General features: G+C 42.5%; 1 protein-coding gene across 2 annotated transcripts in view; it reads left to right on the top strand.

Moving 5' to 3' along the window:
• The first annotated feature begins 617 nt into the window (after positions 1-617).
• Positions 618-18,332, top strand: part of LOC125465113 (protein lin-28 homolog A-like) — a 39,851-nt gene continuing 22,136 nt past the window's right edge. The window contains exons 1-2 of one of the 2 annotated variants that reach the window (XM_048558262.2): positions 618-729; positions 925-1,097. In XM_048558262.2, the coding sequence (XP_048414219.1) occupies positions 699-729; positions 925-1,097 (204 nt within the window). In that variant the 5' untranslated portion in view covers positions 618-698. The remainder of the gene's footprint in view (positions 730-924; positions 1,098-18,332) is intronic. The other variant, XM_048558263.2, reaches the window with a different exon arrangement.

Raw genomic sequence — 18,332 nt, 5'->3', positions numbered from 1 at the left:
CTCTATTGGGATGGTCGGTGGATCGAAGTGTGCGTTTTGTGGTAGTTATTGATCCTGGGGAAGGTTTTAATTGGGAATCATGTGCACATGGCAGGGAACTGAAAGACACACAAGGTGAAAAGAGAGAGAGAGAGACTCAGTACCTGGAACTGACTCATCTCGATGAAATTTACAACGGCGATAGTCCAAGTAGCAATTTGTTCATCTCTTAAATCTGGATAGTTCAACTGGACAGAGGCATTATCCCGGGATTAACACCGCCTGCCAAAATGGCCGAAGGTTTTTTTTTACTTTTTTGGGGAATGGAGGAGGGTATGGTCATCTTATTCCCTCTCTCCGTTTGAATCACTTCTTTTATGACTGTGTGTGTGCGTGTGGAGAGAGGGAGAGGGCGGGAGGGCGCTTGAGCTGCCCATTGTTTATCCGCTTCTATTCTTCAGCCCCACGGTACCCGCCCACCTTCATTCAGAGGAGGGGGGGGGGACATGTTTTGTATAGCTCCCATCCCTCTCACCCCCCTTCCCTTTCACTTTAAGCGGCTTCCGAGACCTGCAGCAAGTCCCACGTTTTATAAATTGAAGGATTTACCACTGAAAGCCAGAGGTGTATTGTAGGAAGAGAGAGGGAGAGGGGGCAAAGAGGAGGATTAAAGCAGAACCTCGAGATTGGAAGAAGCCGAGGTGGTAGTCGACACCAGGATGGGATCCGTTTCTAATCAGCAGTTTGAAGGTTCTGTATCGACTTGAAGGATTTTTTTAGAAGTCTTTTTATTCTCTTTTCCCGGTTGATGTTAATATTTGTGTGAGGGAGAAAGATGCGGTTTGTGGGTGTTAAGAATTGATTTCAAACGCTGACTTTTTTCTCTTTTTTTGTACCCCCCCTCCAACCCCCGGGCCATTTCCCCTCGTTATTTCTCGCCTGCAGCAGGTTCAGGGAGAGGTACTGAGCAAGAGCTCGGAGAATCTCCCAAGGCGAGCGTGTCTTTCGGCACCGGTCAGTGTAAATGGTTCAACGTTCGCATGGGATTCGGCTTCCTTTCCATGACCGCTCGGGATGGAGTCCCTCTCGATTCGCCGATCGATGTCTTTGTCCACCAGGTATGTGCACTAAGCAGGCAGGCCCGGCCTCCTGACTTGTTTTGGGGGGTGGTGGGTGCTGGGGTGAGGAATTTGGTTCGGTGAGAATCGGTTCCCGGTTCCTAAACCAGGTTTGCAATAACGCTGAGTCCTCCCTAACCCTGCAGTTTCACACTGAATCAATTTTGCTTCTACCTGGCCTCGCGTGTATCTGAAGATCTGCTAGAGGGGGCGGGTTGAGGTAGAAGTGGGGGGGGGCGCGATATCGCGAAACAAGTTTTAAGTTTTTAATGGAGTGAGGAATTTTGAATTGGGAAGGCAGGAGAGAATGTGAAGACCACGTTGATGGGAGCTGTTGTCACGTTAGGGGAACTCGGACACATGTTGGGGGGGGGGGGCGGGGGGAAGTAAGTGGAAAAATGAGTTTTCTTCCTGGAACAGAACATATATCGACGACGTTGGGGTGGGGGGACGTTGCTGATGCATTCGGTTATTGATTTTTGCAGAGTCCAGTTGAGAATGAAACCAGCTGATTACCAGGTTCCCCAAATTGCTCTCAGTATCCCCACTGTGGGAAATTGAAGAATTGTATGTGAAGCACACAATGGGGTTAGTCACTGCGGTGTGTATCTCTTTGCAGAGTAGCTGTATTTGCTTTCTTTCCCTCTCTCTCCCTCTCCCCATTCTTTGACCCCTGATCCCCTGGCGTTGAGTGGGAGAGGTGCACGGTTTCAACTACTCTCAATGTGATTGTGACTGACCCAGAGCGGAGTCCTTGAGTCCAAGAGCAGCAGATTGGCCCGATTGTAATGGAGAGTATTAAACAAAGTACAAAGATAGCCTTTGGCGATTGAACTGTGGGTATCCCGGACTAGTAAATCACAGCAGGCCAGTGACGTCACCCGGCATTTCATTTCATTCATAAAAATCCTCGCACTCTTAACCAGCTTTCAGAATTAAGAATTACTTCAAATAAGCCGAAGGATTCATTCTGTTTCTAAGAAACTCATAGCTTTCTAATTTGCTTTATGTCGTTAGCATTAACTTTTTTAAATGTTGGAAACTGGATTTAAAAATGTTTGTTGTGTTTAGGGAGGGTTCCGTGTGTGTCCCTCGTGTAAATTAATGTCAACATGAGCAATAGTTTGTAAAGCACGAGTCAATATTGACAAACACCGGCTCAGGAGGAATTGATATTCAGAAAGCGCGCTTGGTAAATTGTCTTAAAGTATTTGAGAAAAGGAAAACCGCACTTTTAATAACATTCCGACGTCGAATGTAGCTTTTATTGTTACAGTAAGGATTTAATGTTTGTCCTGTGCGTTAGACATCTTAAATTACAACTCGCCAACCTGGCTCCGGCTCAGATCCCAGATGGGGATGTGCAATTACAAGGCAAAGCTTAAAGTGAAGCAAGGCTGTTCAGGAATGATGGCACGAGGCACTTTCTCACACACTTAGAATGATAGAAATCTGGATATCCCCGCCTTCTCATGATGCGTGCGGACTTCCGATGCCCATACTGTAGAAAAATACAGAAACAGCGGGGATGGTGCAAAAAAAATTACAGTTATGGAGATTATGCTTATCAGGAAAGGTCGCCCAGACCAGGGCTCTTTTCTCTAGAAAGGAGGGTGACCTAACAAAACCTTTACAATTATGAAGGGTTTGATACCGTCGAAATGGAGATGTTTCCACACCTGGTGGAAGCCAGAACTAAAGGCATAGATATAAAATAGTTACAAAAAAAGTCGCAGGAAGAAATCATTACTCACTTTGGATATAATATTGGTGTATTTGATCTGAACAGTTTGTGTGTGTGTGTGTGTGCCACAGATTCGATGTCAACCTACGATTTTTTTTGTTGTTTGTGTCTAAGAATTCATACTATGGCAGCTACAAGATCCAAGTCATCCATAAATAAATTGATTAGAGGCATGGTGGAGGGCTGTAATGGATTATTTCTGGTTAGATGTACACCCCCTTGCCTCCTCATTAGATAAAATAACCACGCTAGATTCAGGGGAAAAAAAGCTCAAAAACATTCCTAACGAGGGAGACAGGAATTACTCTGATCAGACATTTTAGCCCAGTGCTGTGTGTTCATTTGGAAAGTGGATCAGGGATAACGTTCCATCAATTAACTAGCCAATGAGCAGAACATTTTAACTGAAGTTGTGGGGCAGGGAGGAGTTTTTTGCTCATTGGAGCTCAGCTAAAGGATGTCTTGCATGTAATAAACGGCTGATGAACTTTTCATTTTTTTTTAAGTTTTAGAAGGTACAGTATGGATTAAGCTATTTTGCCCGTAGTCATGGATACTGCTGGAGACTGAAATTCTTTCTAGAACACTTACACTTGCAAGTCCTTTGCAACTTCCTCATCTCAAAGTGCTCCATAACCATTGAATGTTTTTGAAAGTGTCATTACTTTCAACACAAGTGAAGTGCCAGCCTAGATTGCATACTAGATCTTTGGAGTAGGACTTGTACCCACAATGTTCTGTATTTGGAGATTTTAAAAAAAGCTGCTCAATGAGTTATTTCCATAGCCTAAGGGACAATTAGCATTATCTAGTTGATTTGGATATCACTGTGATTTCTCACCTTGTCCATTCTAGTCCAACAACGGCACCTCCACATGATTTGGAAATGTTTTTCATTTCTGAAGGTGCTAGCTCTGGGATAACTGTTGTGAACAATCTGCTCAGTGCCTTGCTGAACAGTAATATTTGCAATGACTTTTATAATGAATCAGCTCTTGGGGTTTGGGATTCCAATTGAAGTAAAGCTGGCATTTGAAGCCCGCTCCCTCATTGCTCTTGAGAAAATGCAGTTGAGTATTATTCTTGAAGTGTTGCTGTCCATGTGTAAGTGTGCTCATGTGGCTTTTAGGGAGGGAATTCCAGGATTTTGACCCAGTGACCATGAGGGATTAATAATGTATGTCTAAGTCAGGATGATTTGTGACACGGAGGGAAACTTGGAGAAGATGGCATATTACTGTAGAAGCCTGTAGATAATATTGATAAAGGGAATGAATGTTTAAGCTGTTGGATGAGGTGCTGGTCAAACAGACTGCATTGCCTTGAATGGTGCCAGAACTTCCAAAGTATTTTTTTGTTTGTTAATGGGATGAGGGCTTTGCTGACCAGGCAACATTTATTGCCCATCCCTAATTGCAATTCAGAGTCAACCATATTGCTGTAGGTCTCGAGTCACACGTAGGCCAGGGTGGCAGTTTCCTTCCCTATGGGACATTAGTGAACCAGATGGGTTTTTCCCTGATAATTGTCAATGGATTCATGGTCATCATTAGATTCTTAATTCCAGATATTTATTGAATTCAAATTGCATCATCTGCCATGGCGGGATTTGAACCCTGCATCCCCAGAACATTATCTAGTTCTCTTGAGTTCATAGTCCAACGATAATACCATGAAGCCATTGCCTCCCTTTAATTGTTGTAGCTGCCTCCATATTGGGGGTGGGGGAGAGTCATAAAGTGGATTCATGCCTCTTCTTGTGCCTTGTAGGAGAGTGCTCAGCCTCTGATTTTTCTCAAGTAACTCTGTCATTTATGACTGATCTAGTTGAAGTCTGTGCAGTTGGTGTCCACCACAACCTCACCACTAGATTATATTCAAATAGATAACATCTTCCTGAACCCAGGAATCAGGAAACTTTAGTCCTGCACAATGGACTAAAAGGGCCCATAGCTACATCCCAAATTCAGCACAACGACAGTAGTGATGCTGATGCAAGCCATTACTTTGCACAATCTACACATCATAACACACTGGATCCATCTCTAAAATGGGCCGCGGTATTCATGTATTCCTTGGTAACTGCAGGCTGTGTGTTGACACTCCTAGGATCTGATGTTGTCTACAAAGATAGCTTTTACATGACTGTCTGGGTAGCAGGGTGACCACATAAAACATCAGCGTCTGTTCTCACTCTGAATACCAAGCAACATAGACTCTTTATGAAACCTCCAGGTCCGTGGAATGCAATATAATGCAAGCCAGCAAATAGGAAAAATGAACATCGATGAGATTGAGCAGCCTGTAGTTTATAGTGTAATCCTGTTGCAAGATGAGGAGTAGTGGCTGAGCATAAGTTATAATCCCTGTGTCCCATTGCTCTGAGACAAGGGATGTGGCTGTTCTGCTTAATGGGTGATGTCGCCCTATCAAGAGAGTTGCCAATCCGTGAGGTTTGTCTTTGACATCTCTTAGAATTTAAGACTAATCTCCTGAATACTGCAAATTCAGGGTAAAAAACATACCCACTGGAACATTAGAAAACAATATTTGCTTTCTTCATTTTTTTTGAACAGTTCTATTTCTCATTTTTAAAGATGTTGCAGAATGGAGTGGAGGGTGTGTGTTGGGAGGGATTAAACAGATGTTTGATTGGGACTATGAGGGGGGTTTCGAAAGTCATGTGGTGGAAGCTCTGGAAGTTCATCAGGCCAGATTTGGCGACTTTACCTATGAGCAACAAAAGGAATTTTAATGATGGTGGAGAACATTGAGGCAATTGCGAGCAGCTTTCTTACAAAAGGTGCCTTCTTGCTAACTTCATGGTCTTATTCACTGCTAAGCACAACATTTGGTGTCAGCTCCATTGTGATTGTTTCTCCCAGGAAGGCTCCAAATGGCTTATTTATTGCTCCAAATGCTCTGGTCTGGAACATCAAACAACATCACTGTGTCAGCTCTCATTTGTTTTCTTTTGAAGATGTTTGTTAAAGTTCGATCCACAGTGAGTGCTGTCTCTTGTCAATCATTTCCACTCCACCCCTCTGCTGCTCTCCTGATAGAACACTGATTCATAGAATAACTACAGTGTGGAAATAGGCTCTTCAGTCCAACAAGTCCGTACTGAACCTCAGAGCATCCCACCCAGACCCACCCCCCTAATCTACACAACTCTAGCGCAACTTAGCATGGCCAATCCACCTAACCTGCACATCTTTGGACTGTGGGAGGAATCGGGAGCACCCAGAGGAAACCCACGCAGACATAGGGAGAATGTGCAAACTCCACGCAGACATAGGGAGAATGTGCAAACTCCACACAGACAGTCACCCGAGGCTGGAATTGAACCCAGGTCCCCAGAGCTGTGAGGTAGCAGTGCTAACCACTGAGCCACCATGCCACCCCACTTGCTTCTTGCTCTGCAAACCAGATTTTCAGGAAAGAAGGACATGAAGTTCTCGAGTCTCTTTTGAACCTCATGACACACACAACACTAGATCAACACTGAATTTATTTTGACATGTAGTTCATTGTTGTCAAGTGGGAAGATAGGCATTGTGATAATCAGCAGATGGTCTGTTTAAGTGATGCTTGTTGAGGGATAAATATTGAATAGACACCTGGAAGATTTTCTCTCAATTGAGAAATGTTACTTTGATTCAAGTGGCCAAAGGGGCCTTGGTTTAATGCTGCATCTGAGAGACAGTCCAACATTCCCCTCAGCACTGACACTACATCAGAATGCCTTCATTAACAGAGTCCCTCCAAAAGTGCAATTGTCTCCCCCCAGTAATGACCCTTTGACAATCCCTCAGTATGACCCTGAACTGTAACACAACTTTGACGGTATTGGCCAGCCAACAGTGTAGTGATGTCTCCGTTCTGCACGCAATATCAAGTCAGACTTGATAGATGACGGCTGTAAACCATGGAGGTGGTCAAATATCCCTGCTTGTACTTCTGAAAAAGAACAATGTTTTCATATTGTCCCTTAATGTAATAAAATGTTAAAAGATACATCACACATGGTTAAGTGGCAATCAACCAAGTAATGAGATAGTAAGATTAAGATCAAAATCTTGTGGCAAAATAGATAATTTTTATGGAAAAGTAGTTTAAAAGGTGGAGAAGGAGCTGGAGAGAATTCTGGATCTTGGGGACTAGACAACTGAAGGTTGTCAATAGGGAAGTGATTGAAAATTAGAGACGTCGGAATTGGAAAAGTGCAAAGGTTTTGGGAAGCTGTTACAGTGACAGGAAGGGATGTGGCCTCGGCAGAATTTAAGTGTGAGGATGACAGTTTTTAAATTGAGGTGTTGCAGATCTATAAGCTAATGTAAATTAGTGAGCGCAGAGATGATGGGATTTGTTGCATGTTTAGTTGTGTGCAGCAAATTTTTGGATGAACCCGAGGGCTGCAACTTCCCTTGCACTTTGTCACTATTAACATAGTCAGAACTGTAGTGGAAAAGCTAATGTAACTACAGCCGTGTGTTTGGTAGAAAGTTTGAGGCAATTCAGGTCCAATAGAAAAGCAATAATATGCAACTTGAGTAGAGTGCTCTGACAGGCCAAATACTGTCCTGTTACAACATGATTATAGGCTAGAGAGCATCAAGCTCATCATTGAATGGAAAGGCAAGCTGAAGGAATGAATGTGTGAGGGAGGAAGAGATGAAGGGAGAAAGAAGGAATTGAAAGACAAGAAAGGAGAGTGAGAAAAGGAAGCAGACAAAATGGAGTGTGAACAAAAGGATTAGCAGAGAAGGAGAGGGGATGTGCTTGGAAGATAAGGGAAGAAAAGGATTGCAAATTCACTTTGTTCCCCTCCCCCAACTCCGGCTCAGTTGCAGGAGTTAGAAGGGGGGAGGGGTGATAATAGAGACCCTTGAGAGGGCTTCATTATCAGACAGTGAGTTCTCCAGGACTGATCCCTGCAAATGATCCTTGCAACACATTCCATCTCAGATGTGTTCCCCACTGTAAAGAGAAACAAGGGCTGGGGTCATTAATAATTAAAGGAGCATTGCCAAGCATTCAGGCAGTTCCTTCAGTAACCTACAAGGTTGACTTTGTCTGGGAGGAGTGTGAAGGTACAATGTAATACAAGGGAAGATAAACAGGCTGACCAGCTTGAATGTGAACACTCTTTCCGTGTCCACAATCTACTTGCTACTGTTAGGGGATGTTAGTGTTCTATTGCGGGAGAGTTTTTATGACCTCCAGCAACTGATGGAGTGGCCACCTGAACCAATGACATGTGGTTATTTTACTGGGTGTGAACCTAGTTTTGAGTCCAATATCTGGTTTCCAGTCACTGGAATTATCTAGAATAATGCTCAAACCTTCTGGCTCAGAGACCAATAGGCCCATCAGTCAAAGGCTTCATATGCTGCTCTGTACCCCACAGTATGCATTACTTTATGAAATGTTTGATTCTGCATTCCTTCTTTGTATTTGGACAGCTTCTGAATAAACTTAAAGAAGGATTTTGGAGAGGCAGCAGGAGTATGGAGGATCACTAATGACCATGTTGAATGTCCCAATTGTCTTGATGGGCTGAATAGCCTGCTCATCCCATTTTCTAAATTTCTATGTAAAAGTGTATTCAGTCTAATCGCTCCATGCTGGTATTTAGAATGCATGTAGGTTCTCCCAGTCCTCTTCATCTTGCTCTCTTTCTTTGTCTCATGTCATAATCTTTATCTAGCTACCTTTTGAGTCTATCTCTGTATTGGCCTGAATTCCTGTGCAAGTTCCACATTCTTCAATGTCTTTGGGTGAAGACATTTCTTCTGAATTTTTTTCTTGGATTCATTAGCAAATGATGTGGGGAAGAGATTCTACTTTGGGCGCAAGATGCCAATTTATGCCCGTTTTAAATATTTTCTTTCATCCTTGCATTTCTACTTGAATTAATTTGTCGGACCAAGCATAACCTGAATCAGCTCCTTGAGTCTTCTATCTTCTTTCGAGAAAATACATTTTGCTTTAAATGGATTTCCTTATATTTAAAATTGAAATTTTGTGACCTGCTGAGAGAATTAATGTGAGACTAAGCATTTTTAATTCAGTGTCGATACGATACCAAGATGTAACCTGATTTTAAGTGACTGATTCCCACATTTACAGTATTTTGCTTTTTAAGCTATTGAAACTCTTTTGTTTAAGAAAAGACAAAATTTCTTGGTGACGTAAAGCCAAAATCGTACTTTTAAGTTTTTTTTTTAGAACAGTGTTTCAGTGCATCTAAACCCAACCAGTTTAATTTTAAACTTCCCTGAGGGCTACGAACAAGGGTAATTAGTGGAAACTCCAAGTGTGGTTAATTCACCTCAGGAGTTGGACCGGTTTTGAGTGGGGCCTGATTCATTGATGTCTTTTTTCAAAAAGAACTAATGTAAAATATCACAGAAATTGGAGTTACAGTGAAAGCAAATTGCACTGGGGATGTTTTGTGATTTTTTTTGGCCAATGGTTGAATTGGTTTTGGTTGAGTTGCATCAACTGCAACTGATTTGATGTTCCCAAGAACGAACACTATCAGCTGCTCAATTTTTGGCTCTTAGTTGAGGTTTGAAAAGATGTTTTTGATGAAAATGGATCTTGGGCACTGACTCTCGCAGAGTGGCATGTGGTCAACCAGAAGTTGCTGAGTCTTCTCTAATTTATTGAATGGGGTGTAATTTTACATGGGGGGGGCGGAATCCAGCTGATGTGGTTCAGTCAACCAGGGGCTGAGCACTGCAGAACTTTGCATCCCAACGAAACATGCTCAAAAATTTCATGGATTTTGATATTGTAAGTGCAAGCTATTTGTAGTGACAGGAGGGATGATAACCAAAGGATACGGATTGGCAAAAGTGGCAAGACAAAACAAGGAAAATTGTCTTTATACAGTGGGGTGTTGTGATTGGGAATGCACTATTTAAACTGCTGATAGTGGCAGATCTAATAGTAATTTCCAAACAACACTTCAGTAGCTGGTTATAAGAAGAAAAATTAATTGCATGGTTGTGGGGTAAAAGTTAGGGCAATGGGTCAAGCTGGATAGCACCTTTTAAAGACCCAGTGGAGACACAGTATAAAAAGGGTCTACCTTTAGCTGCTAGGCCCCCCAGCCCGCACCCTGGAATTCCCTCTCTGGACCTCTCCATCTGTCTCCTCCTTTAAGTTGGTCCTTTAAAACTGACCTCTTTTTGAACAAGTATTTGGTCACCCCATATCTTATTATGAAACTTGATGGCAAACTTTGTCTGAAAATGCACCTGTGACAACCTCTTATGGGATTTCATTTCCTTTCAAAGTGCTACTGAGATGTAAGCTGCTGTTGTAAAGTGGATTCCGGCCACTGCGATAGAACTCATTAACAACAGTGGAGTCCACATTTAGCAATCGGCTGAGAACAAATCCTGTCCTGACTGAATGAGGGCAGGGTGGATAAAAGCCTCCCTTCACCGCCACTCCCTGCTGTCAGCCCATTCAGGACTGTTCCTGTTGTAAACGCATTTGGATACTTACCTCCTTGGTGCAATTAGCATATGTAGATGTCTAACATGTTAGTGATCATTCTGTCAGACAGGCTGATTGTACCCTCCCCCAGTATATAGTACTAGGGCTGCACCTTAACAACTGCAGTTTGTGAATTGAGGGTGCCCTCGTCTCGAGGTACTATTGACACAAAGACAACAGGGAAGTGGAGGGTTCGTGGGGAGGGTACCCTGAGGAGGTCAAGGTGGCACGGGACATCACTGCATAGAATGCAGTTAGAATAAGAATCAGAAAGAAAAATAGACGTGCGCAATTCATGATGCCAGGACACCTCCAAGTTCTTTACAGCCAACTTACTAATTTTGAAGTGTAACCGTAATTAATTCGGGAAACGTTAGTCAATTATGGTTGTATAGAACAAATTCCCAAAAAAGCAATGTGATAACAGCCAGATGATCTGTTTTCCTAAATGACATCATTGCTTGTGGGATAAATATTGGGAGAACTTCCATGCATTTGTTTTGAAATAATGGTATAGGATTGCTTGTCCAGCTGAGAGGGTAGTCAGGACCACTGTATAAGACTCAGTCAAAAGAAGAAAATTCCAGCACCTCAGCACTCTTTTGATACTTCCCTTTATACTGTAGGAGTGCCAGCCTGGATTATGGGGTTTGAGGCGCTGGAATGGAGCAGGAGTGAAGTCCAGCTGATCTGAATGGTTTTTAACGCTGTTTGTTGCAGCGGAGTCCCAGAGGTGGTAGCGCCACTTTAAGCAGAGATTAGAGTAAATATCAGCAGAGTCTATCCACTGGTATCAATGTTGCCCTCGAGCAGTTCATAGGAGCCTAAACCAAAGCTCTAGTATGAGGAGGAACAGGAGCGGAAAACTTTGTGATTTCAGCGACCTTTCCTTTGAAAGAATGTTGCACTGCCCGACATCGAATTCCCGTCTTTAACCTCTGACCCTGCCATACTACGGGGGAAAAAGCCATATCTTTGTACTTTCTTGAAAGAGTTCCTGTGTATGCGAATACGTTTGTCAGTGTGAGTATCTCTCTCTAGTCTGTGTGTCTCGCTCTCTTTCTCTCTCTATTTCTCTTTGTCTCTGTCTCTCTCTCTCTATCTCTCTCTCTGTTCTCTGTGTTGGTTGGTCAGTGTCTGTCAGTCTTCACTCAAGTGCACTTGTTTTTTGATCTGTGTGTCTTGTGGTTTTGCTTCTGTGAAACAGTCACACTGACAGTTTCAATGTACTTGAGTGTGGTTATTTCTGTTTGAATGTCAGTGCATGGGTGCATGTAGTCATGGCCGTGAGTGCACCTTTAAAATGATTAATATTCTATGCTCAGCAGGACTGAGAACAGGGCTTTTCTACAAAAGTTGGGGGTGCAAAGCGAGAGTTCATTTATGGACAGGTTCAATAACAGGCTAAGATATATTTGGTGCACTAATCTCTAGCCCATGACATATGGAATTGTGAAATGTGGCATGGAATTACCCAGTGTTTGCTTCTTTGATACAGTTGCCTGTATTTAGAGAATACACTCGCAGTCAGGTTTGTAGACCTACAGTTTTAATGAGTCGTGTAAAGCCTTTGATTATTTGCCAGTTGGATAGTTTAGTTAACACTTCGGCAGTGTTGTAATTATCATATTCGCCCAGCACATGCAGGGTATCTGGTTTCAAACTGGGAGAAAAATTATATTAAATATTATGGGGGCCAGTTAGCTGCACAGTTGGTTTGCAATGCAGAGTGGTGGATGTGGTTCCCATACCTGCTGAGGTCGCCATGAAAGTCCCATCTTCTCACATTTGCTCCTTGCCTGAGGCAAGGGTGGTTAAACTACCACCCATCTCTGTAATGGGAGAGCAGCCTTATGGTCAACTGGCATTGTGGGGACTTTATCTTTTACTTAGGTGTGTAGCTCAGGGTGTAGGAATCACTATTCTGCAGTTGGTTGCATTGCTGTAGCTTAGACTGATGAAGTGAGTTCCTGGAAGAGTTCTTATATTACAAGAATTTGGATGGTCTAAATTGAATGGTCCTTTCAGAATGTTCTTATGAAGTGCCCTGGGAGATTTTACTACTTTGAAGTTAAATGTAAGTATTTTTATTGTCTTCGTCATTCTCTCTCATCATACAATGAAACAAGATAAATCAAGCAAAGAGTTGTATATGCTATACATAATTGCTCAGTTGTTGTCAACAGTCAGTTGCTGAAAAGAAAGACTTGCAGTTCTGCACTGCCTTCCACAACATTTCACATCCCAATGTACTTTAGAATAGCACTTTGTTGGCTGCAGAGTGTAGTCACTGTTATGATGTGAGAAACAAAAGGGTCTAGGCCCAAAACATCAGCTTTTGTGCTCCTGAGATGCTGCTTGGCCTGCTGTGTTCATCCAGCTCCACACTTTTGTTATCCTACAAATTTGAGCATGGCCAGCTTTCTTCAACAGCAATGAGATAATGGCCAGATGATTGTGATGTCTGAGGGATAAATATTGGCCAGACCTTGCTGTTTTTGAAATAGTGTGATGGGATGTTTTACTTTACCTGATATGGTGGATGAAGTCTCCGTTAACACACTTTCTGAAAGTCAGCGGGACCTCCAACACTGCAAAATTCTCTCAGTGGTGCATGAGGAGCATGAATCTTTGCATTGACTCAAATCTCCAGAATTGGACTTGAATTCAGAGGTGAGAGTGCAATATAAATTTATGTAATTTGTATATTTAAATTCATTTTTGTAATGAGAAAGCAGAGCTTAGAGAAATGAGCCCCACTTAATCACTTGAGTTGAGGTTTGGAAGTAAACAGTTGCAGATAAGTTTAATTAGAGAACTTCTATCCTAAACGGTTACAGAAAGTTTCAATGTTAGGTTTTGATTTTAATGCATGGTCAACAATTATGAAAGCGTTAAGTTAGATGCACAGTCTGTGTGTACACACAATTTTGCCTCAGACTAACTGAACAAGTTGCGGACTGATTCAAATAGAAGAGTGCTGTCTGCACCTAATTATATAATGCATAGATTTCACAATGTATTGCATAACATTAACTACACAATATTGCTATTACTTGACTTGTTTCAGGCAGATATTATTATTCATTCTCACTATGAAGATATGTAATCACCACCTGAACCCAACAAACACTGACCGCCTATCTCATTTTGTATTTTTCTTTGTACATTCTACACCCACAGTTTCTGTAGCATGCTCAGTGCCCAATAAATCTTAAAGCATAGAATAGCCGATGTGCTTAACTGACCAATAGGACAATAGAATGGTAGCATTTCTGATGTTGAGCAGAGGAACGGAAGTTACTGCTCTGAAGAGATGTTTACGTTCACTGAGTTCTGGTGGAGATGGTGAATGTTTTAAAGTGGTGGGTAGGATACCAGTTGAACAGGCTGCTTTTTATTGGATGATGTTGAACTACTTGGATGCTGCTGAAATTGCACTCATCTTGGCTGGAGGAATGTGCTTTCTAGATAGCAGAGCACTTTTAGAGATGAGGAGGTGAGTCATTCACCAAAGGTACCAGCTTCTTATCTGCTATTGTAGTCCCTCTATTTATGTGGCTGGTCCAGTTAAGCTTCTGGTTAGTGGCAATCTTCAGCATTCTACAGGGTTGTGGAATAGAAGATGATTACAGCTTTGGCAATGGTATTGGTGTTAAATGTCAAGGGGTGGGGATGAAAATTGTCTGTTTGAATGATTGCCATAACTTGTTGATTCAAGAGCCATTTGCCCTGTATCAGTTACAAGTAGTGAGAATAGATGGGAGAGTCTTTTGGCCTTTCCTCTCTCTCAACCCAAATATAGCCATTCATACCAATTACAGCTGATGTGTGGTCATTGTGTGCTAGTTGTTTTCCCAGCAAAGATCCCACAAAGAGCAATGAGATGAATGACTAATCAATTCTTGTGGTATGAGTTGAAGGATAATCATTGGCTGCACCTGTCAATCTCTTCACCTACCCTAGAGCTGGACTGGTCAGCATTATGTGCTCTAGCATCTACAGTTGGGTTTGAACCTGTAACTTTCTGACTGAAGAAAATTATCCTCCACGTGGACACCTAGCTTTTAACTTCAACCTGACAGGTGCAAGCTCGTCTCATTGCTGTTATTGCATTGATGGAAAGTAAAATTGGGCTGGCCATCTGTTTTGCATCCATATCTGAGTGGGCAGCCTTGGTGGGTATTCCCTTTGCACAAAAGCATGATTGTATTAAGTAGATTGCTCAGGGAAGCAATTGCATTATGCCTTAAGCACACAGTCAGCCCAATGTACAGATTACAGAGTTATTGTGAAAATAAAATTTGAGACTCATGAAAATGACTTGGGTTGGTTACTCTGGTGAGTGACAAGTGCTGTTGTCAAGACAGATGCTCTGGCTCAGTAAGCAGTGCCTTCTGGCTCCTGAGTCAGTAGGTTGTGGGTTCAAACCCCACTCCAGATAATTAAACACAGATCTAGTATGACAATGACAGTTTTGCAACATTGTAGGCTTTGTGCCAACTGTTTAAACTGAGACTCTGACTGCCGGTACAGGTGGTTGCTGGAGATTACCTGCATTTTTGAAAGAATAGCAGAGAAGTGTCCTAGCTGGGATTCCTCCAGTGATCTGGTCAACATTATTCCTTAACCCATGCCAGTGAAAAGGAAATTCACATTTCCTGGCCATTTTTGTTTGATTTCTGTTTTCAGGATTCTCCAACTGTACATTCACTCAAATTAGAGCCCAATCTATTATTTTCTTCTTCAAAACCAAAAGAACTGCAGATGCTATAAATCAGGAACAAAAACAGAAATTTCTGGAAAAACTCAGCAGGTCTGGCAGCATCTGTGAAGAAAATATCAGTTAACGTCTTGAGTGCTGTAACCCTTCCTCAGAACAGTTCCAGCACTGCTGAGCTTTGAGAAACTTCTGTTTTTGTTCCTTTTATTTTCTATATTAGGTGTTTTGAGAATTTTCTGATGGATGCAACGTGATGCAAATTCGTATGGTTCGAATGCAGTAATGAAACAAAAGTTAATTTCCTACTGACATGCTCTGAATGTGCCACCTTGTCCCATTGTACTGTTGGGAAACCAAGTAATTGTATGTAAGAGAGATAGCAGGAACTGCAGATGCTGGAGAATCTGAGATAACACTGCGTGAAGCTGGATGAACACAGCAGGCTGAGCAGAAAAATTTCGGGCTGAAACCCTTCAGAACTGGGGGAGGGGATTCTGAAATTGTGCGGAAGGTTTGCCTCTGAAGCTGCTTTAGGAATGTGGAAATCGGAGGAAACTTGAGACACCAGGCTTGTTCTATCAGTGGTTTGATTATGACTCATCTGTATGACAACCAAAACTCTGATTCTGTATTTCTTCATATCCTTGTTCAACAAATACAAAGTAAATCTCCATTCTTAATCTTTCAGTTGACTGTCTCTCTCTGTCTCTTAATGGTTGGAGACCGTCCCTCCAGCCGCAAGGAAGATTTTCACCAACATCTGTGCGATGAAGAGCTGTTTGACTAACTTCGAAGGTCATGCTGCCTTGTTCTAGACCCCCTACAAGAAGGACTAATATCTCTCGATCTATCTTTTTTAGTAATCAAATACATCAAATAGATCACCCCTTTAATCTAAATCCAAAAGAAGGCAAATTTTGTAATTTAACCCTTCTAGCCCTGAAATTATTCTGCTCAAATCTGTGCTACATCAAAGACAATTCATCCTTTTGTCACATGCAGAGCTCAGAACTGAGCACACAACTCTGGAACTGTTGGGGAAGATGGGACGGAGATTTCATATGCCCTTAAGTAGTGGGGAGAGATTGGGGAAGGGTGAAGCAGACTTGATTCAGCAAACAGTGAAAGAAACTAATATTGTTCCATGTGGTATGTTGTTAAGAGGATTGCATGCTGCATAACAGCACACTGTGACTCAATTGGAATCAGAGGATGAGAGCACAGGAGGAGACCATTTGGCCCGTTGTGCAGTGCTGGTATTTGAAAATTATCCAATTAATCCCACTTCTCATACCTTTATGCCTAGCTAAGCAACATTTTTTCAATTATTTATCCAGTTCCCTTTGAAAAGTGGTATCTGCTTCCATCACCCGATCAGACAGAATGTTCCAGATCATCTGCTTAAAAGAAAGCGTTTCTGGTTCCAAATCTAATCGTGTCAAATCGGCGTCCTTCCCACCATGGCCTCTCAATTGAAACAGTTTTATTTCCTTATATATACCCCTCCTGATTTTGAAGACCTCTGTTAAATCTCGCAATTTATGCGTTGATTGTAATTTTTGCTCCAGTGGCCAATAAACAAGCCAGGAGCAAACACAATGAGCGGTGGAGAAACTTCCATCAGAGATTAATTATGTCAGTCTTCCGTTCCCAGGCTGCCTTTGATGAAACCTCCGATCGACCACTCCTAATCTGACCCGATGGTGCAGGCACTTCAAGAATGTGGCGGCAGTGACCAGCAGCGACTGACCACCACTTTGTTCTTATCTCGTGGGCCCAAATGCAGCACAAGCTGAGGGTGGCCTCCGCCCAGACCACCCATTACTTTAAGTCACTGGATATCCCTATTTATCCAAAGGGGACATCTTTAGCCTGGGAATTGCATTCGGAGAGATTGAATGGGATGAAAACGGGGGTGGGGTGGAGTATAGGAGGGGGAGGTGCGGTGTTGCTTGAGTCTACCTCCAGTGATGAGAGGCCCCCTCATTGATAACTAGTTAGGCCGATCAGCTTTTACGGCTGCAAAACATTCCCTGACACACAACTTGTAAATGAAAACAGTTCAAATCTCCTCTCAAAATTCAAAAGCAGCAGAAGGATTTTTAAACGATTGCACCTGAGTTGGCCACTGCAGATAGTGACTTTTAAAAAAAGATCGTGTTAATTGGGATGGGATTCTTGTGTTTGTTTTTGTGAATGAATTTTTTTTTCTCTCACTCTCCTTCCCTCCCTCTCTTCCTCCCCCCAGGCATCTATTTGGCGGGATCTCTCTGTGAAACCACTCTGTTGTCTCTTGCTCTCTGGAAGGAATTGCTGGAGGAGGAGGGGCTTGGGGGGGGGTGGTGAATGTCCCTCAGCTTGCTGATTCCCAGTGGGAATTGAGAGAATGAAAATCTTCCTGCGGGGGTCACTTTTTAAAAGACAGGGAGTTAAAAGTGACACAGGCACGAAGGAGTTTTTGCTAAAAGGGATGGGAGATCGGAAATAAAGGGATGATGCACGGATGTGAAAAGTGACCAATCAGCCGCTCGTTTTACTTTTCCGGTGATTTTAGATTTTTTTTCGGTGGGCGGTTGGCAATCGCCTTTTTTGAGATTTCACCCGCGTAGAAACGAGAGTTAGGCTGTTCCTGGATCAGAATGGGACACTTTGGGAATTTCAGCAGTGAACTGGGAAGAGGGTACACAGTTCTAGAGGTTCCAATGTATGACCTCCTCTGTCTCCAAACCAAAAGAACTGCGGATGCTGTAAATCAGGAACAAAAACAAAGTTGCTGGAAAAGCTCAGCAGGTCCAGCAGCATCTGTGAAGGAGAAAACAGAGATAACGTTTTGGGACTGGTGACCCTTCCTCAAAAGTTCTGAGGAAGGGTCACCGGTCCTGAAACGTTAACACCATCTTTTTTGATCATTATATGGTAGTGTTCAATGAATCAAAATTTTTATGCTTTCCCCCTCGGTTTTTATTGATAGTGGTGCCTGAAATATTAAACTTTTGATTCTTGGGGCTGGGGACTGGTGGGATTATGGAGTAGTGGAATCATAGCACAGCGCAGAATAAGGCCATTAGGCCCATTGAACGTATGTCAGTTCTTAGCCCACGTCACTGCAATAATTTCAATCAAGTACATTTCCGGTTCCTTTGAGAAAGTTATTAAGTCTGTACGTGCTACCTTTAGACTGGAACAGAAGTAGGATTGGAATAGTAATTGTGTGTGAGCCTGGATTCAGCATCACTACAGCTCCTGATGCACATCT

The sequence above is a fragment of the Stegostoma tigrinum genome, chromosome 24 (genome assembly GCF_030684315.1).
Source record: "Stegostoma tigrinum isolate sSteTig4 chromosome 24, sSteTig4.hap1, whole genome shotgun sequence".
Lineage (NCBI taxonomy): Eukaryota > Metazoa > Chordata > Chondrichthyes > Orectolobiformes > Stegostomatidae > Stegostoma > Stegostoma tigrinum.
Note: the sequence above shows the minus strand (reverse complement) of the source record. Positions and strands in the feature narration are given on the sequence as shown.